General features: G+C 50.8%; 1 protein-coding gene across 1 annotated transcript in view; it reads right to left on the bottom strand.

Annotated features, from left to right (window-relative positions):
* Nucleotides 1-468: 468 nt before the first annotated feature.
* The window catches only part of LOC139228497 (neural cell adhesion molecule 2-like), a 127,279-nt gene continuing 102,444 nt past the window's right edge, over nucleotides 469-25,303 (bottom strand). The window contains exons 6-8 of the mRNA XM_070859560.1: nucleotides 24,493-24,765; nucleotides 5,326-5,598; nucleotides 469-1,455 (exon numbers count right to left, since the gene is read on the bottom strand). Coding sequence (XP_070715661.1) covers nucleotides 1,274-1,455; nucleotides 5,326-5,598; nucleotides 24,493-24,765 — 728 coding nt within the window. The 3' untranslated portion in view covers nucleotides 469-1,273. The remainder of the gene's footprint in view (nucleotides 1,456-5,325; nucleotides 5,599-24,492; nucleotides 24,766-25,303) is intronic.

Raw genomic sequence — 25,303 nt, 5'->3', positions numbered from 1 at the left:
CAGGGGAGTTATCCCCGGTGTCCTGGGGCCAATATTTATCCCTCAATCAACATCACAAAAACAGATTATCTGGTCATTATCACATTGCTGTTTGTGGGAGCTTGCTGTGCACAAATAGGCTGCCGCGTTTCCCACATTACAACAGTGACTACACTTCAAAAGTACTTCATTGGCTGTGAAGCGCTTTGGGATGCTGTGTGGTGATGAAAGGTTTTCTGTATAAATGCAAGTCTTTTCATCTTAAAAGAACCAAAAGAGAAACATTCAGAGAGCATCAATTTCCCACGAGCACAGACTTGACAGACACATTTAATTAATTTTTTTTAATATCATGTGATTCTGCATCCAGATCTTGAAATAAAAACAATATTTAAACAGCAACAACAAATTGCATTTATATAGCGCCTTTAACAGTAAAACGTCCCGAGGTGTTTCACGGGAGTGATTATCAAACAATATTGATAATCACTCCCGTGAAACACCTCGCATACGGAGATATTTGGGACAGGTGACCAAAAGCTCGGTCAAAGAGGGAGGTTTTAAGGAGCGTCTTAAAGGAGAGAGAGGCGGAGAGGTTTAGGGAGGGAGTTCCAGAGCTTAGGGCCCAGGCAGCTGAAGGCACGGCCACCGATGGTGGAGCGATTATAATCGGGGATGCTCAGGAGGGCAGAATTGGAGGAGCGCAGATATCTCGGGGGTTTGGGGCTGGAGGGGATTACAGAGATAGGGAGGGGCGAGGCCATGGAGGGATTTGAAAACAAGAAAGAGAATTTTAAAATCGAGGCGTTGCCGGACCGGGAGCCAATGTAGATCAGCAGAATACTGTTGCTCCTTAATTTAGAAATTTTATGTCACAGTTGTCCTCTGAAAGTAGTTTACAAATGGCCGCATTTCGGCCGGGATAATGCCACAGTTGGGCCAGGGTAATGCCACAGTTTGGCTGGTAATGCCACAGTTTGGTGGGTAATGCCACAGTTTGGCTGGTAATGCCACAGTTTGGCTGGTAATGCCACAGTTTGGCCGGTAATGCCACAGTTTGGTGGGTAATGCCACAGTTTGGCTGGTAATGCCACAGTTTGGCTGGTAATGCCACAGTTTGGCCGGTAATGCCACAGTTTGGCTGGTAATGCCACAGTTTGGCTGGTAATGCCACAGTTTGGCTGACAGTTTTCAGCATTGAGCGAGTTAGCTGGGTGATCGACAAAAGCTCACGTTGATTTTCTGCCCCACCCCCACTGGCCGAGGCCCAAGGGCGACAGCGCGAAGGGGTTCTCTAAGCACGTGACTGTGTGGGCGGGCTGGGCGGGGTTTTGGACGTACTGCTCACAGCACCACAAGGTTTCCTCTTTGTCAAAGCCTTGCGGAGTAGGTAAATCAAAACTCCAAACACCAGCAAACTTGTCAGAGAGACAGAAAGTCCCAGAGTGACAGCCTTGTGGTCAGTCCTCGCTGTAACTGAGAAGAGAAAGAATTCATTAATCAAACACCACACAGCAACTGGAAGAGCATTTACTATGTTACCTGCAGTAACCAGGGGAGCAATTAATATGTTACCCACACTGACTAGGGGAATGTTTAATATGTTACCCAATACAACCCTCCGAGATCTCTGCGCTCCTCCAACTCTGGCCTCTTGAGCATCCCCCGATTCCCATCGCTCCACCATCGGTGGCCGTGCCTTCAGCTGCCTGGGCCCCAAGCTCTGGAACTCCCTCCCTAAACCTCTCCGCCTCTCTCTCCCCCTTCAAGACGCTCCTTAAAACCTCCCTCTTTGACCAAGCTTTTGGTCACCTGTCCTAATATGCGAGACTCAGTGTCTGATAACGCTCCTGTGAAGCGCCTTGGGACATTTTACTACGTTTAAAGGCACTATATAAATGCAACAAAACAGAAAATGCTGGAAACATTCCTCAGAAATCTGAATCAGAAAAGGCCATCCCCTAAACATTGGCGTTCGCTCTTTCCCGGAACCTGGAAGTACTTTTCTCCCGGGTAGCCAGCGGAAGCAGCACTCCGGGAGATTGCTCACACATTCTGGGAATTTCCCGGTGGGGTGTATATGCTTCATGGGTTCTTTGCTGAAGAGTTCACCTTTGCTGTAAGGAACTAGCTGGTTTATTAGCAAAGGTTTAACAATCAAACTGAACACGACCCATTCATCCACCAGGCTCACAACTGCATGCCTCATCGTAGGGAACCCGAACTCAATGAACTGGGGTTTTATTGAGTCTTGTGAACATCACGTGACTGGCTAAGCCACTCACAATGCAACAGCTCTTCAACTATTTTAGTTGATAACCATAAATCAAATGCTCCCTTATTAACGGGGGGGCACGAAAACCAACAATTAAACCAATTAATGTTTTACAGGAAACTTAAAAAATCAAATTAAAATTTGTTGCCGGGGGTGATGATGCACTCCAGTCTTTCCGGCGTACACCTCTCGCGGAAGGCCGCGAGCGTACAGGTGGACACCGCGTGCTCCATCTCCAGGGACACGCTGGCTCGGATGTAACCGCGGAAGAGAGGCAGGCAGTCGGGCTGAATGACCCCCTCGACCGCCCTCTGCCTGGACCGGCTGATGGCCCCCTTGGCCAGGCCCAGGAGCAGTCCTACGAGGAGGGCAGTACTGAGGGAGTGCTGCACTGTCGGAGGGGCAGTACTGAGGGAGTGCTGCACTGTCGGAGGGGAAGTACTGAGGGAGTGCTGCACTGTCGGAGGGGCAGTACTGAGGGAGTGCTGTACTGTCGGAGGGGCAGTACTGAGGGAGTGCCGCACTGTCGGAGGGGCAGTACTGAGGGAGTGCTGTACTGTCGGAGGGGCAGTACTGAGGGAGTGCTGCACTGTAGGAGGGGCAATACTGAGGGAGTGCTGTACTGTCGGAGGGGCAGTACTGAGGGAGTGCTGTACTGTCGGAGGGGCAGTACTGAGGGAGTGCTGCACTGTAGGAGGGGCAGTACTGAGGGAGTGCTGCACTTTCGGAGGGGCAGTACTGAGGGAGTGCTGCACTGTCGGAGGGGCAGTACTGAGGGAGTGCTGTACTGTCGGAGGGGCAGTACTGAGGGAGTGCCGCACTGTCGGAGGGGCAGTACTGAGGGAGTGCTGCACTGTAGGAGGGGCAGTACTGAGGGAGTGCTGTACTGTAGGAGGGGCAGTACTGAGGGAATGCTGCACTGTCGGAGGGGCAGTATTGAGGGAGTGCCGCACTGTCGGAGGGGCAGTACTGAGGGAGTGCTGCACTGTAGGAGGGGCAGTACTGAGGGAGTGCTGCACTGTAGGAGGGGCAGTACTAAGGGAGTGCTGTACTGTCGGAGGGGCAGTACTGAAGGAGTGCTGTACTGTAGGAGGGGCAGTACTGAGGGAGTGCTGCACTGTAGGAGGGGCAATACTGAGGGAGTGCTGTACTGTCGGAGGGGTAGTACTGAGGGAGTGCTGTACTGTCGGAGGGGCAGTACTGAGGGAGTGCTGCACTGTAGGAGGGGCAGTACTGAGGGAGTGCTGTACTGTTGGAGGGGCAGTACTGAGGGAGTGCTGCACTGTCGGAGGGGCAGTACTGAGGGAGTGCTGCACTGTCGGAGGGGCAGTACTGAGGGAGTGCTGTACTGTCGGAGGGGCAGTACTGAGGGAGTGCTGTACTGTCGGAGGGGCAGTACTGAGGGAGTGCTGTACTGTTGGAGGGGCAATACTGAGGGAGTGCTGTACTGTTGGAGGGGCAGTACTGAGGGAGCGCTGCACTATCGGAGGGGCAGTACTGAGGTAGTGCTGTACTGTAGGAGGGGCAGTACTGAGGGAGTGCTGTACTGTCGGAGGGGCAGTACTGAGGGAGTGCTGTACTGTAGGAGGGGCAGTACTGAGGGAGTGCCGTACTGTCGGAGGGGCAGTACTGAGGGAGTGCTGCACTGTAGGAGGGGCAGTACTGAGGGAGTGCCGCACTGTTGGAGGGGCAGTACTGAGGGAGTGCTGCACTGTTGGAGGGGCAGTGCTGGGGGAGTGCTGCACTGTTGGAGGGGCAGTACTGTGTTCTTTAATCGGTCCCCTGGCCGATGCACTCTGCCCCCTCACTGTGTTGAAATCGAGAATCATTGCATTAACTCTTCTTCTAACTGATTCTTTCCCAGGACATCTTACACTGTAAGTCTCCCCATCCCTACGGTCACAGGCTTATAAATCCCCGTCATATTTGGTGTCATATTTGACCCGAAATGAGCATTCAACCACATATCCGCAGCATAACTAAGGCTGCCTATTTCCACCTCCGTAACATTGCCCGTCTCTGCCCTCTGCCTCAGCTCATCCGCTGCTGAAGCCCTCATCCATGCCTTTGTTACCTCCAGACTTGACTATTCCAACGCACTCCTGGCTGGCCAACCACATTGTACCCTCCGAAAACTAGAGGCGATCCAAAACTCGGTTGCCCTATGTCCTAACTCGCACCACGTCCCGCTCACCCATCACCCCGTGTGCTCACTGCCCCGTGTCCTAACTCACACCAAGTCCCGTTCACCCATCAGCCCCTGTGCTCACTGCCCCGTGTCCTAACTCACACCCAGTCCCGCTCACCCATCACCCCCTGTGCTCGCTGACCCCGTGTCCTAACTCGCACCCAGTCCCGCTCACCCATCACCCCCTGTGCTCACTGCCCCGTGTCCTAACTCGCACCCAGTCCCGCTCACCCATCACCCCCTGTGCTCACTGCCCCGTGTCCTAACTCACACCCAGTCCCGCTCACCCATCACCCCCTGTGCTCACTGACCTACATTGGCTTCCAGTTGAGCGACACCTCAATTTCAAAATTCTCATCCTTATTTTCAAATCCCTCCATGGCTTCGCCCCTCCCTATTCTGTCATCTCCTCCAGCCCCACAAGCCTCCCAAGATATCTGCGCTCCTCTAATTCTGCCCTCTTGAGCATCCCTGATTATAATCGCTCCACCATCGGTGGCCGTGCCTTCTATTTCTGAGCCCCAAGCTCTGGAACTCCCTCCCTAAACCTCTCCGCCTCTCTACCTCTTTCTCCTCCTTCAAGACGCTCCTTAAAACCGACCTCTTTGACCAAACTTTTGGTCACCTGCGCTAATTTCTACCTATGCGGCCGGGTGTCAATTTTTTATCTCATAACACTCCGGTGAAGTGTCTTGGGATGTTTCACTACGTTAAAGGCGCTATATAAATACAAGTTGTTGTTGTTGTCTTCATGTCTACTAAACCCTAACCCCTTGATGGATCGCAACTGATCTCCGACCCTCGTCCACCGTGGGCTTTACTGGCCACATCGCCTTGTCCTTCATTTGGGTTTTTATTGATGGACTTGAGAGAGTCGACTCACCCAAAACATCCACCCGGGTCTGCAGCTGCACTTGGCCCATTTTATTCTCCACGATGCATTCGTACACACCCTGGTCGTTGGGTCTCAGAGAATCGATTCTGAGCTCCGCCCGTCCCCGTGACCCGGAGATGGTCCACCTCGGCCGCACGCCAGGGCCCGTTTTACCCCAGGTGATGTTGGGCGGTGGGTTGGCATCTCCGCGGCAGGTTAGCCTCAGTGCCTCACCCTCCCTGCCGCCGGGCGCACCAGCTATGGAAACATTCCGGGGACCGTCTGCAAAAACCAGGAAGCAAACGTCAGCTCACCCCAAAACATACTCCGCTGCTCCTGTGTCCCAACTCGCGCCCAGTCCCACTCACCCATCACCCCGTGTCCCGAGTCCTAACTCACACCCAGTCCCACTCACCCATCACCCCCTGTGCTCACTGACCCGTGTCCTAACTCACACCCAGTCCCACTCACCCATCACCCCCTGTGCTCGCTGACTGTGTCCTAACTCACACCCAGTCCTGCTCACCCATCACCCCCTGTGCTCACTGCCCCGTGTCCTAACTCACACCCAGTCCCACTCACCCATCACCCACTGTGCTCACTGCCCCGTGTCCTAACTCACACCCAGTCCCACTCACCCATCACCCCCTGTGCTCGCTGACTGTGTCCTAACTCACACCCAGTCCCACTCACCCATCACCCCCTGTGCTCACTGACCCCGTGTCCTAACTCACACCCAGTCCCACTCACCCATCACCCCCTGTGCTCGCTGCCCCGTGTCCTAACTCACACCGAGTCCCACTCACCCATCACCCCCTGTGCTCACTGCCCTGTGTCCTAATTCGCACCCAGTCCCACTCACCCATCACCCCCTGTGCTCACTGCCCTGTGTCCTAACTCACACCCAGTCCCACTCACCCATCACCCCCTGTGCTCACTGACCCCGTGTCCTAACTCACACCCAGTCCCACTCACCCATCACCCCCTGTGCTCGCTGACCCGTGTCCTAACTCACACCCAGTCCCACTCACCCATCACCCCCTGTGCTCGCTGACCTACATTGGCTCCCGATTAAGCAACATCTCAATTTTAAAATTCTTATCCTTGTTTTCAAATCCATCCATGGCCTCGCCCCTCCCTATCTCTGTAATCTCCTCCAGCCCTACAACGCTTCATGATCTCTGTGCTCCTCCAATTCTGGCGCATCCCCCGAATTTTGTCCCTCCACCATTGGTGGCCGTGCCTTCTGTTGCCTGGGCCCCAAGCTCTGGAACTCCCTCCCTAAACCTCCCCGCCTCTCTCTCCTCCTTTAAGATGCTCTTGAAAACCAACCTCTGTGACCCAGCTTTTGGTCACCTGTCCCTAATATCTCCTTATGTGGCCTGGATTATGCTCCTGTGAAGTGCCTTGGGATGTTTTACTATGTTAAAGGTGCTATATAAATGCAAGTTGTTGTTGAAGTGAAGAATTGGACAACGTGTCTCTGGGTGGGCTCCAGAGTAATGTGATATCAGAGGGGGTGGATGGGGGGGCGGGAGGATCAGCGATCAGGGACCAGGGAGAGAACTCCCCATTTCCCCCCTCACCCCCATTCCCCCTCACTCCCCATTCAGTCCACAGAGATATTTTCCAGCAGGGGTACGGGACAGTAATCCGGAGTGTGACCCTCCTGGTCGATTTACTGCTCTCGAGCTGAGTATTGTTGAGTCCCAAACATCGGCCAGCCCAGGTTCACAAACTGCCCACCGACCGGAGACAGTCTGGACGCCTGGGCTGTGTGGCGGAGTCAGTGGCCGCGTCACTTCTGCTTTCAGTGCCTCGTGTGGGTTATTTACCTCAGATTATTAATTACACAAAGTTACCGACGGGAAACTGAGTCTGGGGCCAGAGCTCTCAGAGTCACCAGGCGAGAAAAGTCCTTTTCATTTAGTCTCAGTCAGTCTGTCCTCACTCAGTCCCTCGCTTCTCCGCCCATGCTTAATCTCCCCACATCCACTCCACATCCACTCCTCAATCACTCCATACTTACTCCACATCCACTCCCCAATCGCTCCACATCCACTCCTCAATCACTGCATAATCACTCCACATCCACTCCTCAATCACTCCATACTTACTCCACATCCACTCCCCAATCACTCCACATCCACTCCTCAATCACTGCATAATCACTCCACATCCACTCCCCAATCACTCCACATCCACTCCTCAATCACTCCATACTTACTCCACATCCACTCCCCAATCGCTCCACATCCACTCCTCAATCACTGCATAATCACTCCACATCCACTCCCCAATCACTCCACATCTACTCCCCAATCACTCCACATCCACTCCTCAATCACTCCATACTTACTCCACATCTACTCCCCAATCACTGCATACTTACTCCACATCCACTCCCCAATCGCTCCACATCCACTCCTCAATCACTGCATAATCTCCCCACATCCACTCCTCAATCACTCCATACTTACTCCACATCCACTCCCCAATCGCTCCACATCCACTCCTCAATCACTGCATAATCTCCCCACATCCACTCCTCAATCACTCCATACTTACTCCACATCCACTCCCCAATCGCTCCACATCCACTCCTCAATCACTGCATAATCACTCCACATCCACTCCCCAATCACTCCACATCCACTCCTCAATCACTCCATACTTACTCCACATCTACTCCCCAATCACTGCATACTTACTCCACATCCACTCCCCAATCACTCCATACTTACTCCACATCCACTCCCCAATCACTCCATACTTACTCCACATCCACTCCTCAATCACTCCATACTTACTCCACATCAACTCGCCAATCACTCCATAATCACTCCACATCCACTCCCCAATCACTCCACATCCACTCCTCAATCACTCCATACTTACTCCACATCCACTCCCCAATCACTCCATAATCACTCCACATCCACTCCCCAATAACTCCACATCCACTCCCCAATCACTGCATAATCACTCCACATCCACTCCCCAATCACTCCACATCCACTCCTCAATCACTCCACATCCACTCCTCAATCACTCCACATCCACTCCTCAATCACTCCATACTTACTCCACATCAACTCGCCAATCACTCCATAATCACTCCACATCCACTCCCCAATAACTCCACATCCACTCCCCAATCACTGCATAATCACTCCACATCCACTCCCAATCACTCCACATCCACTCCTCAATCACTCCATACTTACTCCACATCCACTCCCCAATCACTCCAGCACTCCCCAATCACCCCACATCCACTCCCCAATCACTCCATAATTACTCCACATCCACTCCCTAGTCACTCCACATCCACTCCACATCCGCTCCCCAATCACTCCACATCCACTCCCCGTTCATTCCACATCCACCTTGCACTCATCAACAACAACGTGTATTTATATAGCGCCTTTAACATAGTGAAACGTCCCAAGTTGCTTCACAGGAGTGTTATGAGACAAAAATGGTGACACTAAGCCGCAGAAATAGAAATTAGCTTGGTCAAAGAGGTAGATTTTAAGGAGCATCTTGAAGGAGGAAAGAGAGGCGGAGAGGTTTAGGGAGGGAGTTCCAGAGCTTGGGGCCCAGGCAACAGAAGGCACGGCCACCAATGGTGGAGCGATTATAATTAGGGATGCTCAAGAGGGCAGAATTAGAGGGGCGCAGGTATCTCGGGGTGGGTGTGGGGCTGGAGGAGATTAGAGATAGGGAGGGGCGAGGCCATGGAGGGATTTGAAAACCAAGGATGAGAATTTTGAAATCGGGGCATTACTTAACCGGGAGCCAATGTAGGTCAGTGAGCACAGCGGGTGATGGGTGAGTGGGACTCGGTGTGAGATAGGACACGGGGCAGTGAGCACAGGGGGTGATGGGTGAGTGGGACTCGGTGTGAGATAGGACACGGGGCAGTGAGCACAGGGGGTGATGGGTGAGCGGGACTGGGTGCGAGTTAGGACACGGGGCAGTGAGCACAGTGGGTGATGGGTGAGCGGGACTCGGTGCGAGTTAGGACACGGGCTGCCGTGTTTTGGATCACCTCTAGTAGGGTAGAATGTGGGAGGCCAGTCAGGAGTGTGTTGGAATAGTCACGTCTAGAGGTAATAAAGACATGGGTGAGCGTTTCAGCAGCGGATGAGCTGAGACAGGGGCTGAGATGGGCGATGTTACGGAGGTGGAAATAGACGGTGTTAGTTATGGCGCGGATATGTGGCCGGAAGCTCATTTCAGGGTCAAATACTACACCAAGGTTGTGAACAGTCTGGTTCAGCCTCAGACAGAAGTTGGGGAGAGGGATGGAGTCAGTGGTTAGGGAACGGAGTTTGTGGTGGGGACCGAAATCAATGGCTTCTGTCTTCCCAATATTCAATTGGTAAGATCAGAAGGGAAGGTCTGTGATTGGGTGGCAAGCAGGAGAGAGTAAATGACAAAAGGGACAATGGTGCGAGGCGACAGGAGATGATAATGGGGCAGGGAAAGAAACAAAAGCTGGTCCAGAGGAGGTGTGAATGGGGATGGCAGAATCATCAGCAATTGCTGTCTGGAAAAATGGGGCAGAGGTTACTCTCCGAAATTGTTGAACTCGATGATGAGTCCAGAGGCTGGAAAATGCCTAATGAAAGATGAGGTGGTTCCTCGAGCTTGCGTTGAGCTTCGTTGGAACAGTGTAGGAGGCCGTGGACGGAGAGGTCAGAGTGCGAGTGGAGAGGGTGCAGAGGGGATTTACCAGAATGTTGCCAGGACTGGAGAATTTTAGCGATGATGAAAGATTGGAGATGCTGGGGTTGTTTTCTTTGGAACAGAGGAGGCTGAGGGGAGACCTGATTGAGGTGTATAAAATTATGAGGGGCCTGGATAGAGTGGATAGGAAGGACCTGTTTCCCTTAGCAGAGGGGTCAACAACCAGGGGGCATAGATTTAAAGTAATTGGGGGGAGGTTTAGAGGGGATTTGAGGGGAGATTTAGAAGGTGGTGGGGGTCTGGAACTCACTGCCTGAAAGGGTGGTAGAGGCAGAAACCCTCACCACATTTAAAAAGTACCTGGATGTGCACCTGAAGTGCCGTAACCTGCAGGGCTACGGACCGAGAGCTAGAAAGTGGGATTAGGCTGGGTAGCTCTTTGTCGGCCGGTGCGGACACGATGGGCCGAATGGCCTCCTTCCGTGTTGTAAATTTCTATGTTTCTATGATTCAATGGAGCGGGGAATTAAAGTGACAGGCGACCGGAAGCTCAGGGTCACACTAACGGACTGAACGCAGATGTTCCGCAAAGCGCTCACCCAAACTGCGTCTGGTCTCCCCAATGTAGAGGGGACCATACCGTGAGCAGCAAATACAGTATTCCCGCCTCACCCACTCCCCATTCCCCCCTCACTCCTCATTCCCCCCTCACTCCCCATTCCCCCCTCACTCCCCATTCCCCCCTCACTCCCCATTCCCCCCTCACTCCCCACTTCCCCCCTCACTCCCCATTCCCCCCTCACTCCCCACTTCCCCCCTCATTCCCCATTCCCCCCTCACTCCCCATTCCCCCCTCACTCCCCATTCCCCCCTCACTACCCACTTCCCCCCTCACTACCCACTTCCCCCCTCACTACCCACTTCCCCCTCACTCCCCATTCCCCCCTCACTCCCCACTTCCCCCTCGCTCACTCCTCACTCTCCTCTCACCCACTCCCCGACTATGTGTGCGGGAAGTGTATCCGCCTCCAGCTCCTGACGGACCGCGTTGCGGAGTTGGAGCTGAGGGTGGATTCACTCTGGAGCATCCACGATGCTGAGAATGACGTGAGTAGCACGTGTAGCGAGTTGGTCTTACCGCAGGTGAAGGGTCCACAGCCAGCTAGGGAATGGAAGACCAGCAGGAAGAGCAGTGCAAGGAAGGTAGTTGATAGAGAATTCAAACAGGCTGCATTTAGACAGGCTGTGAAAATTCACAGACAACAAATCAGAGATGCTACGTGAGTGGTAGCATGTTGCATTAAGCCATCAATCAACTTGACATTTTAGGACCTTTGGGTAGTGAGCCAATAAGGTCAAAGAAGTGGAGTTCTTTTCTGTAAATTGATCCAGGCATAAATACAGCCATTTTGACCATGTGGTTTCAGTAAGACAAAGGAACTGGCAATCAGCCAGCAGCTTGTTACTCTCTGCCAAGATTAAAAAGTTAAAACTACCATCAGAGTTCGTATTTCATTGGAAATTAAGAGATCTAACAATTTTGGCGCTGCGAGCAGGGTCGCTGAGGAAAGAAACTGAATTTTGGACATCGGACCTACATATTGAGGTAAGGACTCCTCTTTTTTAAAAAAGTCCTCGGTCAAAAGTCTAAATTCGCCTCTCCTTCTATGCGATTCCGTAAGCCTCCGGTTTGCGAACCCTCCGGTTGGTAGTCGGCTCGAGGTCCCATAGACGTCTAAACTTCGGCGGTGTGTTAGTTAATTAATCACCGACCTATTGATCGGCTGGAAAGCCTACAACTCGAGACCCCAGTAAAGAACTCAGTATAATGGCAGCAGGAGATAAGAACAAAGAATTGTCTACAACTGTTAAAGGCGGGCGGGAACCACCTGAGGTTTCGATAGATTTAATTCTCGAACAGTTGAAAGAATACATAGAGCAACAATTCAACTTATCTAAAACCTGTATTAAGATCGAACAAAAGTACGGAACCTCCAAAGGACAATGGTCCTTGGACGAGATTAAAAGGGTCTGGGGAAAAACGACCCGTATGAAAAATAAAAAGCGAACTAGATGGTCCCTAGCCGTTATGGGCCAGATCCGAAAGCGGAATGAAATTATAATGCGTTCCCAACATGATCGCGAACTGACCAGTACAAAGGATCAATTGCAAGCAGTTTGTGCACAGCTGCGACAGAAAAAGCTTGAACTTGAAAAGCTGGAAGCGGAAGTTAAAGATCTTAAAGGTGAAATTAAAGAATGGAAAAAATCATTAGGTCAAGAAACAGTAATAGGAAAAGGAAAATGTATCAGTCAATTCCCAGGGTACCCATGTTTGGATAAATTAAAAGCGCAAACCCGAAGACACGACCGAGGAATAGATACGGTTTCTGAATCCTCCGACAATACAGTGTCAGAGAATGACGAATTAGGGGTGCGCTTTGCCCCGTTTAAAAAAAGATGAGTTGTAGTCAAATCAGAAGAGACTGCGGATGAGGGCGGAACCAAAAAAACGAGGAAAAGGGTGTATGCAGAATACTTAGTTCATGCTCCGGCAGACCCAGAGAAAATTGATAAATGGTCCAAGGAATTGGCCAATCCAAAGAAAGGGGGAGTAAAAACGTGGGACCAATTGGACCGCTTAAGAAATATATATCAACTTCAGCCCTGGGACGGAGTGCAAATTTTGACCATAATGGTGCCAAAAACACAGGGAAGAAAATTGCACGACAAGGTAGAAGCAGCTTTGGGGCAGGATGAGCAAGAATTAGACGCAGGATGGGAGGCGATTAAACACTGGCTGCAAGCCTTCAGTCCAGCTAAGACAGACTGGGGAAAAATTGCAGCCTGCCAACAGAAAGGAACAGAGGAGGTCCTGGAGTATGATGAGCGGTTTAGATGCACGTGGCTAGAACATTCGGGTATGAATAATACGGATGAGGAAATGGATGAACAAGTGTTTGGACCCCTGAAAGCAGCTTTCGTGGCAGGTCTAAAGCCAGAACTGTCCAAAATGCTTAAGGTAGTGTTACCGGACTGGGAAGGTAGAGGAACTACCTTTGCAGCATTGGTGGATCGATGTAACCAATTAGATCGGGATATGGGAGCTAAAGTCCGAGCTGTACAGGCTATGGGATGGAAATTCCAGGATTCCGATAAACAGTTATTAGGAAAATTACCCGGAAAATGTCATTATTGTGGTAAAGAAGGTCACTGGGCCAAGACGTGCAGGGCAAAACAGCAAGGTCGTGGCTGGGGAAAAGGACGCAGCCAGGGATACAATTCAGCCAACAAGCCAGGCTTGTCACAAGATAACGACCTCATAGAAGCATTTAAGCGACTGACAATACAACAACAGAAGGAGTTACTTGGGATAGCAAAAAACGATTAGAGCCCACCCTGGTCCCCCTCCTCGCACTAATACAACAAAGGGGAGAAGGGCTATATATAACTGTGAGGGTGGGCGATAAGGATGTGGACTGTCTTTTAGACACAGGGACGGAATTAACATGCTTACCCCTACAATATGGAGACTTTTTGCCGTTGGATGGTAGGGCACGTACAGCCTATGGAGTTGGGGGCCATAAAATGGAAATTAAAAGGACAACACCGGTACTTATAGGGCTGGGTCCACATGAACTAACCACGCCGGTCTGGATAGGCCCAGTAGATCAACCCCTTTTGGGAATGGACGTTCTAATCCAAGTAGATTCATCGTTGCATTTCGAGGATGGTCGGGTGACATGGTCAATTAGAACTTTGAAGAAAGAAGAATTGAAGGAACACCCGATATGGGCTAAAGATAAGAACGATTGTGGCCTACTCCAGATGGAGCCTGCGTCATTTACCGGGACCAAGCCTCCATGCACTAAACAGTATCCCATCAGTCCAACTGCCATCGCGGGAATCTTACCGGTTATTTAGCAATTGGAGAAACAAGGGGTGCTTATTAAAACGCATAGCTCCTCCAATAGCCCCGTGTGGCCGGTACAGAAATCTAATGAGACTTGGCGTTTGACTGTCGATTATAGGAAAGCTAGCCAGTGTATTGATCAAAAAGCTACTTTGGTCGCCAATCCCTCCACCATTTTTAATGCCCTCAAACCGGAACATAAATATTTCACGGTTATAGATATGGCCAACGGATTTTGGTCGGTGCCTCCGGCACCGGAGGTTCGACAGTGGTTTGCTTTCACGGTCCAAGGACAACAGTATACTTGGACCCGGTTACCGCAGGGTTTCCACAACAACCCTACGGTATTCCACATGGCTTTACAAAGCCATTTGCGAGAATTACCTCCCCTGTCATCCAGTCATCCAATATGTGGACGATATCCTGCTAGCTTCAAACACGGAAGACCAGCATGAACAAGATTTACGAGCTTTGCTGGACCACCTTTGGCTGAAAGGACATAAAGCCAGCATCGACAAAGCACAAATATCCCAAGAAGAGGTTGTATACCTGGGACAAAAGATTTCACAAGGAAAGAGAGAACTTACCCAGGATAGAACTGCAGCCATTCGGGCTGCTAAAAACCCCACCACTATTCAGGAACTAAGGTCTTTTTTGGGATTGTGTAACTTTAACAGAAATTGGATTGACTCCTTCACACAGCTTGCTCAGCCATTGAATGATATTTTAAAGGGGAAACGTGCCTCTAAAGAAGCCATCACCCTCACTAAGGAACAGCAAGAGGCCTTCCTGAGTTTGAAAAAGGCTTTGTGTTCGGCACCGGCTCTGGGAATCCCCGACAGTGGTGAGCCATTTACCCTGTTTGTCCATGAGAAAGAAGGATATATGACAGCTATACTGACACAAGAACATGGGGATCGGCAAAGACCTATTGGCTATTATTCGGCAAAACTGGATTCGGTAGCCCTCGGATGGGGAAGTTGCCTAAGGGCCATGGAAGCTACATGTCGAGCGGTAATGATCACTGCGGGTCTAGTCCTCGACCAAAAGCTGATTGTCAAGTGTCCCCACACCGTACACGCTTTGCTGTCTATGAATAGAATGTCTCAGGTGACGGCAGCAAGATGGACCTGCTGGACAGCAGTTTTGGAAGCTCCTAATCTCCATATCATCCGGGCCAGCCTGGTTAATCCCGCAACTCTGCTCCCGATGTCAGAATCGAGGGAGCAAGAGGGGGGAGAATGCAAAGAGCATGACTGCGTGGAGATTTTAAAAGAAACAGAAGAAGCAGCCTTAGCAGCAGAGGAGCCTCTGCACAACCCAGACCTCATCCTGTTTACAGATGGTTCCTCCTTTGTTGACAATGGTACCAGAAAAGCAGGATGGGCAGTTACAACCTTATATGAGGTAGTGGCAAAAGGATGTTTACCCTCAGGAACGTCAGCACAACAGGCCGAGTTACGGGCCCTGTCAGAAGCATGTCGAATAGCAGAAGGACAGACAGCTAATGTCTACACAGATTCGCGTTATGCTTTTGGAGTCGCTCACGACTTTGGTCTGTTATGGCGGAAAAGAGGATTCCTCACTGCTGCTGGTACACCTATCCGAAATGGAAAAGAAGTCCAAGACTGACTGGAGGCCATACAATTACCTCAGGAAGTGTCCATCCTGAAGTGTAAGGTCCATACCAAGGAAAATACCACAGAAGCACAGGGAAATGCCCTAGCCGACCAGGCAGCTAAAGATGCCGCCTCACAGGGCGTTCCTCCAGAAGAACCAACACAGATGTGCAGATTGAAAGCACTCCGGACTCCGACCCGAGACCTTCAAACAATGCAAGGCGAGTGCTCCCGAGAGGAAAAATGGACATGGATTGAGGCAGGAATTAAGTTATGCGAAGATGGTGTCTGGAGACATAGAAACATAGAAACATAGAAAATAGGTGCAGGAGCAGGCCATTCAGCCCTTCTAGCCTGCACCGCCATTCAATGAGTTCATGGCTGAACATGAAACTTCAGTACCCCCTTCCTGCTTTCTCGCCATACCCCTTGATCCCCCGAGTAGTAAGGACTTCATCTAACTCCCTTTTGAATATATTTAGTGAATTGGCCTCAACTACTTTCTGTGGTAGAGAATTCCACAGGTTCACCACTCTCTGGGTGAAGAAGTTTCTCCTCATCTCGGTCCTAAATGGCTTACCCTTATCCTCAGACTGTGACCCCTGGTTCTGGACTTCCCCAACATTGAGAACATTCTTCCTGCATCCAACCTGTCTAAACCCGTCAGAATTTTAAACATTTCTATGAGGTCCCCTCTCATTCTTCTGAACTCCAGTGAATACAAGCCCAGTTGATCCAGTCTTTCTTGATAGGTCAGTCCCACCATCCCGGGAATCAGTCTGGTGAATCTTCGCTGCACTCCCTCAATAGCAAGAATGTCCTTCCTCAAGTTAGGAGACCAAAACTGTACACAATACTCCAGGTGTGGCCTCACCAAGGCCCTGTACAACTGTAGCAACACCTCCCTGCCCCTGTACTCAAATCCCCTCGCTATGAAGGCCAACATGCCATTTGCTTTCTTAACCGCCTGCTGTACCTGCATGCCAACCTTCAATGACTGATGTACCATGACACCCAGGTCTCGTTGCACCTCCCCTTTTCCTAATCTGTCACCATTCAGATAATAGTCTGTCTCTCTGTTTTACCGACAAGCCAGTCGCGCCACAAGCGCTTATGCCTTTTTTAGCCCAACAGATCCACTCGTGGGGACACTTGGCCTCACAACAGATGACGGCACGGTTCCAGAAAAGCTGGTGGGGTCGGGGATTTTAAAAACACGCCCAGCTGGTAACAGACCACTGTGTGGTCTGCCGGAAAAATAATTCTGGACCCATCACGGTAATGCCCCAACTGAGGCCCCCTGCCCCTGTCGGACCATTCCAGCATCTGCAGGTTGATTATATATCTCTTCCTTCATGCCAAGGATACACTAACATTCTTGTCATGGTCGACAGATTCTCTAGATGGGTAGAAGCTGTCCCAACTAAAAGAGCCACAGCCAATCACATTGCAAAGGTCTTGTGTAAGGATTACATTCCCCGATGGGGAGTCCCGAGTAGCATTGACTCAGATCAGGGAACACACTTCACAGGTGCTGTCTGCCAAGAAGTCTGTAGGTTACTGAACATTACGTGGGATTTACACTGTCCTTATCACCCACAATCATCAGGACAAGTAGAGCGAATGAATCGAACTCTGAAACAACAGCTTGCCAAATATCACCAAGAAGGAACACCATGGCCCCAGGCACTACCAATAGTGCTATGTAGCATTAGGGCAACCCCGAACAGAACTACAGGTCTAAGCCCATTTGAAATTATAACAGGAAGACCCATGTCGCTGCCAGGAACTATCGATTTAAGGAAAGCTGATGTTCACTTAATGAGTGACACTTTGTTATCATACTGTCAGAACCTAACCAATGCTATTAGTTCTGTTTCCCGACAGGTATCGGCAGCTTGGGGTAATCCACCCGAAGGAGGACACGACATCATCCCGGGAGTCTGGGTGTATGTGAAAAAGTTGCATAAAGAACCTTTGGGTGCCAAGTGGGAGGGACCTTATCAAGTGTTATTGACCACCCAGGCAGCTGTTAAAGTCCAAGGAAAGAAAGCCTGGATCCACGCTTCACACGTTAAACGAGCACCCGTAACTGAAGCTGAAATCCAATAAGGACAATTACATTTTGCCAAAATGTATAAATTTACTGTATGACTGACTGTAGGTATTCTAGGCATAGGCCTACTTCTTACTAGCCGACCCTCTGCACCAAAGGGAAATAGTAGGGTAGTAAGGGAATTACATGTAAATACCTTTTACTTTTATATTGTTTGTTTATGTTGATTAAATGTTGTTGCGACCAGGCAGCTGTAGCTGCTGTCCCGCAGGTGAGACACCTTGCAGGTCCCAGCAGACCATCTGTACGTGGCACAGGGGTATGTTATGCTTAAGGGAAGGTTGTTTACTGGTTGAATTAAGATATTGATTTGGATTAAATTGGAATAAGGGTAATTAACCTACTAAAACCAGGCTTCCATTGTGGCCACGATGGAACTCGGGTTGGTGTAAATTTTAAAGATACTAGTCCGGACAGGTGGTGAAACACATCAACAAATTTTAGAAGGAAACTCTATTACCATGTATGAAATTATTTTGTAGAATGTTTAACCAGTGATAGCTGAAGTTCTATGACGCAGTTTGTGAAAGAATCAAAGGGGGGATTGATAGAGAATTCAAACAGGCAGCATTTAGACAGGCTGTGAAAATTCACAGACAACAAGTCAGAGATGCTACGTGAGTGGTAGCATGTTGCATTAAGCCATCAATCAACTTGACATTTTAGGACCCTTGGGTAGTGAGCCAATAAGGTCAAAGAAGGTGAGTTCTTTTCTGTAAATTGATCCAGGCATAAATACAGCCATTTTGACCATGTGGTCTCAGTAAGACAAAGGAACTGGCAATCAGCCAGCAGCTTGTTACTCTCTGCCAAGATTAAAAAGTTAAAACTACCATCGGAGTTCGTATTTCATTGGAAATTAAGAGATATAACAGTAGTGCAGGGGTCCCCTGCGGTCATCCCCCTGCAAAACAGATACACCGTTTTGAGTACTGTTGATGGGGATGACTCATCAGGGGAGGACAGCAGCAGCCAAGTTCATGGCACCGTGGCTAGCTCTGCTGCACAGGAGGGCAGGAAAAAGAGTGGGAGAACGATAGTGATAGGGGATTCAATTGTAAGGGGAATAGATAGGCATTTCTGAGGCCGCAACCGAGACTCCAGGATGGTATGTTGCCTCCCTGGTGCAAGGGTTAAGGATGTCTCGGAGCAGATGCAGGACATTCTGAAAAGGGAGGGTGAACAGCCAGTTGTCGTGGTGCACATTGGTACCAACGATATAGGTAAAAAAAGGGATGAGGTCCTACAAGACGAATTTAAGGAGCTCGGAGCTAAATTAAAACGTAGGACCTCAAAAGTAGTAATCTCGGGATTGCTACCAGTGCCACGTGCTAGTCAGAGTAGGAATCGCAGGATAGCTCAGATGAATACGTGGCTTGATCAGTGGTGCACAAGGGAGGGATTCAAATTCCTGGGGCATTGGAACCGGTTCTGGGGGAGGTTGGACCAGTACAAACCGGACGGTCTGCACCTAGGGGCAGTGTTTGCTAGTGCTGTTGGGGAGGAGTTAAACTAATATGGCAGGGGGATGGGAACCAATGCAGGGAGACAGAAGGAAACAAAAAGGAGACAAAAGCAAAAGACAGAAAGGAGATGAGTAAAAGTGGAGGGCAGAGAAACCCAAGGCAAAAAACAAAAAGGGCCACTGAATATAAAGGGGCTGCAGAAGGGGTCAAAACTAAAAATCATGGTTTAAAAACTAGTATTAAAACACTCTACCTAAATGCACGCAGCATTCGAAATAAAGTAAATGAGTTGACGGCACAAATCATTACGAATGGGTATGATTTGGTGGCCATTACAGAAACGTGGTTGCAGGATGGCCAAGACTGGGAATTAAACATACAGGGGTATCTGACGATTCAGAAAGATAGACAAGAAGGGAAAGGAGGTGGGGTAGCTCTGTTACTAAAAGATGATATCAGGGCAGTTGTGAGAGACGATATTGGTTCTAATGAACAAAATGTTGAATCATTGTGGGTGGAGATTAGAGATAGTAAGGGGAAAAAGTCACTGGTGGGCGTAGTTTATAGGCCCCCAAATAATAACTTCACGGTGGGGCGGGCAATAATCAAGGGAATAATGGAGGCATGTGAAAAAGGAACGGCAGTAATCATGGGGGATTTTAACCTACATATCGATTGGTAACAAATCAAATCGCACGGGGTAGCCTGGAGGAAGAATTCATAGAATGCATATGGGATTGTTTCTTAGGACAGTATGTTACAGAACCTACAAGGGAGCAAGCTATCTTAGATCTGGTCCTGTGCAATGAGTCAGGAATAATAAACGATCTCCTAGTAAAAGATCCTCTCGGAATGAGTGATCACAGTATGGTTGAATTTGTAATACAGATAGAGGGTGAGGAAGTAGTGTCTCAAACGAGCATACTATGCTTAAACAAAGGGGACTACAGTGGGATGAGGGCAGAGTTGGCTAAAGTAGACTGGAAACACAGACTAAACGGTGGCACAATTGAAGAACAGTGGAGGACTTTTAAGGAGCTCTTTCATAGTGCTCAACAAAAATATATTCCAGTGAAAAAGAAGGGCGGTAAGAGAAGGGATAACCAGCCGTGGATAACCAAGGAAATAAAGGAGAGTATCAAATTAAAAACCAATGCGTATAAGGTGGCCAAGGTTAGTGGGAAACTAGAAGATTGGGAAAATTTTAAACAACAGCAAAGAATGACGAAGAAAGCAATAAAAAAAGGAAAGATAGATTACGAAGGTAAACTTGCGCAAAACATAAAAAGGGATAGTAAAAGCTTTTACAGATATATAAAATGGAAAAGAGTGACTAAAGTAAATGTTGGTCCCTTAGAAGATGAGAAGGGGGATTTAATAATGGGAAATGTGGAAATGGCTGAGACCTTAAACAATTATTTAGCTTCAGTATTCACAGTGGAAGACACAAAAACCATGCCAAAAATTGCTGGTCACGGGAATGTGGGAAGGGAGGACCTGGAGACAATCACTATCACTAGGGGGGTAGTGCTGGATAGGCTAATGGGACTCAAGGTAGACAAGTCTCCTGGTCCTGATGAAATGCATCCCAGGGTATTAAAAGAGATGGCGGAAGTTATAGCAGATGCATTCGTTATAATCTACCAAAATTCTCTGGACTCTGGGGAGGTACCAGCGGATTGGAAAGCAGCTAATGTAACGCCTCTGTTTAAAAAAGGGGGCAGACAAAAGGCAGGTAACTATAGGCCGGTTAGTTTAACATCTGTAGTGGGGAAAATGCTTGAAACTATCATTAAGGAAGAAATAGCGGGACATCTAGATAGGAATAGTGCAATCAAGCAGACGCAACATGGATTCATGAAGGGGAAATCATGTTTAACTAATTTACTGGAATTCTTTGAGGATATAACGAGCATGGTGGATAGAGGTGTACCGATGGATGTGGTGTATTTAGATTTTCAAAAGGCATTCGATAAGGTGCCACACAAAAGGTTACTGCAGAAGATAGAGGTGCGCGGAGTCAGAAGAAATGTATTAGCACGGATCGAGAATTGGCTGGCGAACAGAAAGCAGAGAGTCGGGATAAATGGGTCCTTTTCGGGTTGGAAATCGGTGGTTAGTGGAGTGCCACAGGGATCGGTGCTGGGACCACAACTGTTTACAATATACATAGATGACCTGGAAGAGGGGACAGAGTGTAGTGTAACAAAATTTGCAGATGACACAAAGATTAGTGAGAAAGCGTGTTGTGTAGAGGACACAGAGAGGCTGCAAAGAGATTTAGATAGGTTAAGCGAATGGGCTACGGTTTGGCAGATGGAATACAATGTCGGAAAGTGTGAGGTCATCCATCTTGGGAAAAAAAACAGTAAAAGGGAATATTATTTGAATGGGGAGAAATTACAACATGCTGTGGTTCAGAGGGACCTGGGGGTCCTTCTGCATGAATCCCAAAAAGTTAGTTTGCAGGTGCAGCAGGTAATCAGGAAGGCGAATGGAATGTTCATTGTGAGAGGGATGGAGTACAAAAGCAGGGAAGTCCTGCTGCAACTGTACAGGGTATTGGTGAGGCCGCACCTGGAGTACTGTGTGCAGTTTTGGTCACCTTACTTAAGGAAGGATATACTGGCTTTGGAGGGGGTACATAGACGATTCATTCGGCTGATTCCGGAGATGAGGGGGCTATCTTATGATGATAGATTGAGTAGACTGGGTCTTTACTCGTTGGAGTTCAGAAGGATGAGGGGTGATCTTATAGAAACATTTAAAATAATGAAAGGGATAGACAAGATAGAGGCAGAGAGGTTGTTTCCACTGGTCGGGGAGTCTAGAACCAGGGGGCACAGCCTCAAAATACGGGGGAGCCAATTTAAAACCGAGTTGAGAAGGAATTTCTTCTCCCAGAGGGTTGTGAATCTGTGGAATTCTCTGCCCAAGGAAGCAGTTGAGGCTAGCTCATTGAATGTATTCAAATCACAGATAGATAGATTTTTAACCAATAAGGTAATTAAGGGTTACGGGGAGCGGGCGGGTAAGTGGAGCTGAGTCCACGGCCAGATCAGCCATGATCTTGTTGAATGGCGGAGCAGGCTCGAGGGGCTAGATGGCCTACTCCTGTTCCTAATTCTTCTGTGCTTATGTTTTTATTCCCCCCCCCACTCCCCATTCCCCCCTCACTCCCCATTCCCCCCCTCACTCACTCTCCACTCACTCCCCATTCTCCCCTCACTCCCCATCCTCCCTCACTCCGCACTCCCTCCTCACTCCCCATTCCCCCTCACTAACTCCCCATCCCCCTCACTCCCCACTCCCCCCTCACTCCCCACTCCCCCATCACCCACTCCCCATTCCTCCCTCACCCACTCCCTCACTCCCCACTCCTCCCTCACACCCCATTCCCCCCACACTCCCCATCCTCCCTCACTCCCCACTCCCCCCTCACTCCCCATTTTCCCTCACTCACTCCCCATTCCCCCCTCACTCCCCACTCCCCCCTCACTCCCCACTCCCCCTTCTCCCATTCCCCATTCCTCCCTGACCCACTCCCACATTCCCCCCCTCACTCCCCATTCACCCTCACTCACTCCCCATTCCCCCTCACTCACACCCCACTCCCCCCTCACTCACACCCCACTCCCCCTCACTCACTCCCCACTCCCCCCTCACTCCCCATTCCCTCACTCACTCCCAACTCCCCCATCACTCACCATCCTCCCTCACTACCCACTCCCCCCTCACTCCCCATTCCCCCCTCACTCACTACCCACTCCCCCCTCACTCCCCACTCCCCCCTCACTCCCCATTCCCCCCTCACTCACTCCCCACTCCCCCATCACTCCCCATCCTCCCTCACTCCGCACTCCCCCCTCACTCCCCATTCCCCCCTCACTCACTCCCCACTCCCCCTCACTCCCCATTCCCCCCTCACTCACTTCCCACTCCCCCCTCACTCACTCCCCACTCCCCCCTCACTCCCCATTCCCCCTCACTCACTCCCAACTCCCCCATCACTCACCATCCTCCCTCACTACCCACTCCCCCCTCACTCCCCATTCCCCCCTCACTCACTCCCCATTCCCCCCTCACTCACTCCCCACTCCCCCCTCACTCCCCATTCCCCCTCACTCACTCCCCACTCCCCATCCTCCCTCACTCCCCACTCCCCCCTCACTCACTCCCCACTCCCCCCCTCACTCCCCATTCCTCCTCACTCACTCCCCACTCCCCCATCACTCCCCATCCTCCCTCACTCCCCACTCCCCCCTCACTCACTCCCCACTCCCCCTTCCCTCCCCATTCCCCCTCAGTCACTCCCCACTCCCCCATCACTCCCCATCCTCCCTCACTCCCCATTCCCCCCTCACTCACTCCCCACTCCCCCCTCACTCCCCATTCCCCCCTCACTCACTCCCCACTCCCCCCTCACTCCCCATTCCCCCATCACTCCCCATCCTCCCTCACTCCCCACTCCCCCCTCACTCCCCACTCACTCACTCCCCACTCCCCACTCCCCCATCACTCCCCATCCTCCCTCACTCCCCATTCCCCCCTCACTCACTCCCCCCTCACTCCCCACTCCCCCCCTCACTCACTGCCGTCTCAGTTCCCGCAAGGTCCTGCTATATTGTGTCAGGTTTTGGTGAGCGTTGGGTGCGGGATAGCGCCCTCTTGTGTCAGACCCTGGGGATGCTGGAACTGCACAGCAAGCCCGACCGACTGTGCAAAGAGACAAGGTCCTGGCCCCGGGTTTTGATTGAGGAAACATATTCACAGCTGAAATAGATTCTTGAACGATAAGGGGGTCAAGGGTTATGGGGAGCGGGCAGGGAAGTGGAGTTGAGGCCAAGATCAGATCAGCCATGATCTTATTGAGTGACGGAGCAGGCTCGAGGGGCCGAATGTCCTTATGTTCTTATCGAGAGAAACTGTTCCCCGGGGCAGGAGGGTCGGTAACCAGAGGGACACAGATTGCCGATAATAGGCAAAAGGACCAGAGGGGGAGATGGGGGAGAATGTTTTTACGCAGCGAGTTTTTGTGATCGGGAACGCGCTGCCTGAAAGGGCGGTGGGAGCAGATTCAATAGTAACTTTGAAATGGGAATTGGATAAATACTTGAACGGGAAACATTAGCCGGGCTGTGGGGAAAGAGCGGGGGAGTGGAACTGATGGGATTGCTCTGTCACAGAGCCGGCACAGGCTCGATGGGCCGAATGGCCTCCTCTGTGCTCTATCATCCTGCAACTGTGTGGACCTGTGTGAACTGTAACACATTCGAGCCCGTGTGTTATCCGGTGTGTAACACACCCGGTCCTGCAGGTATAAAGCCCCTTTGTGACCTCGGGATTGTGTATAACAGAGAAACTTACATTCGACATCCACCCGGGTCTGCAGCTGCACTTGGCCCATTTTATTCTCCACGATGCATTCATACACACCCTGGTCGTTGGGTCTCAGAGAATCGATTCTGAGCTCCGCCCGTCCCCGTGACCCGGAGATGGTCCACCTCGGCCGCACGCCAGGGCCCGTTTTACCCCAGGTGATGTTAGGCGGTGGGTTGGCATCTCCGCGGCAGGTTAGCCTCAGTGCCTCACCCTCCCTGCCGCCGGGCGCACCAGCTATGGAAACATTCCGGGGACCATCTGCAAAAACCAGGAAGCAAATGTCAGCTCACCCCAAAACATACTCCGCTGCCCCTGTGTCCCAACTCGCGCCCAGTCCCACTCACCCATCACCCCGTGTCCCGAGTCCTAACTCGCGCCCAGTCCCACTCACCCATCACCCCGTGTCCTGAGTCCTAACTCGCACCCAGTCCTGCTCACCCATCACCCCCTGTGCTCACTGCCCCGTGTCCTAACTCACACCGAGTCCCGCTCACCCATCACCCCCTGTGCCCCGTGTCCTAACTTGCACCGAGTCCCGTTCACCCATCACCCCCTGTGCTCACTGCCCCGTGTCCTAACTTGCACCGAGTCCCGCTCACCCATCACCCCCTGTGCTCACTGCCCCGTGTCCTAACTTACACCCAGTCCCGCTCACCCATCACCCCCTGTGCTCACTGCCCCGTGTCCTAACTTGCACCCAGTCCCACTCACCCATCACCCCCTGTGCTCACTGCCCCATGTCCTAACTCACACCGAGTCCCACTCACCCATCACCCACTGTGCTCACTGCCCCATG

Source organism: Pristiophorus japonicus, chromosome 18 (assembly GCF_044704955.1).
Source record: "Pristiophorus japonicus isolate sPriJap1 chromosome 18, sPriJap1.hap1, whole genome shotgun sequence".
Lineage (NCBI taxonomy): Eukaryota > Metazoa > Chordata > Chondrichthyes > Pristiophoridae > Pristiophorus > Pristiophorus japonicus.
Note: the sequence above shows the minus strand (reverse complement) of the source record. Positions and strands in the feature narration are given on the sequence as shown.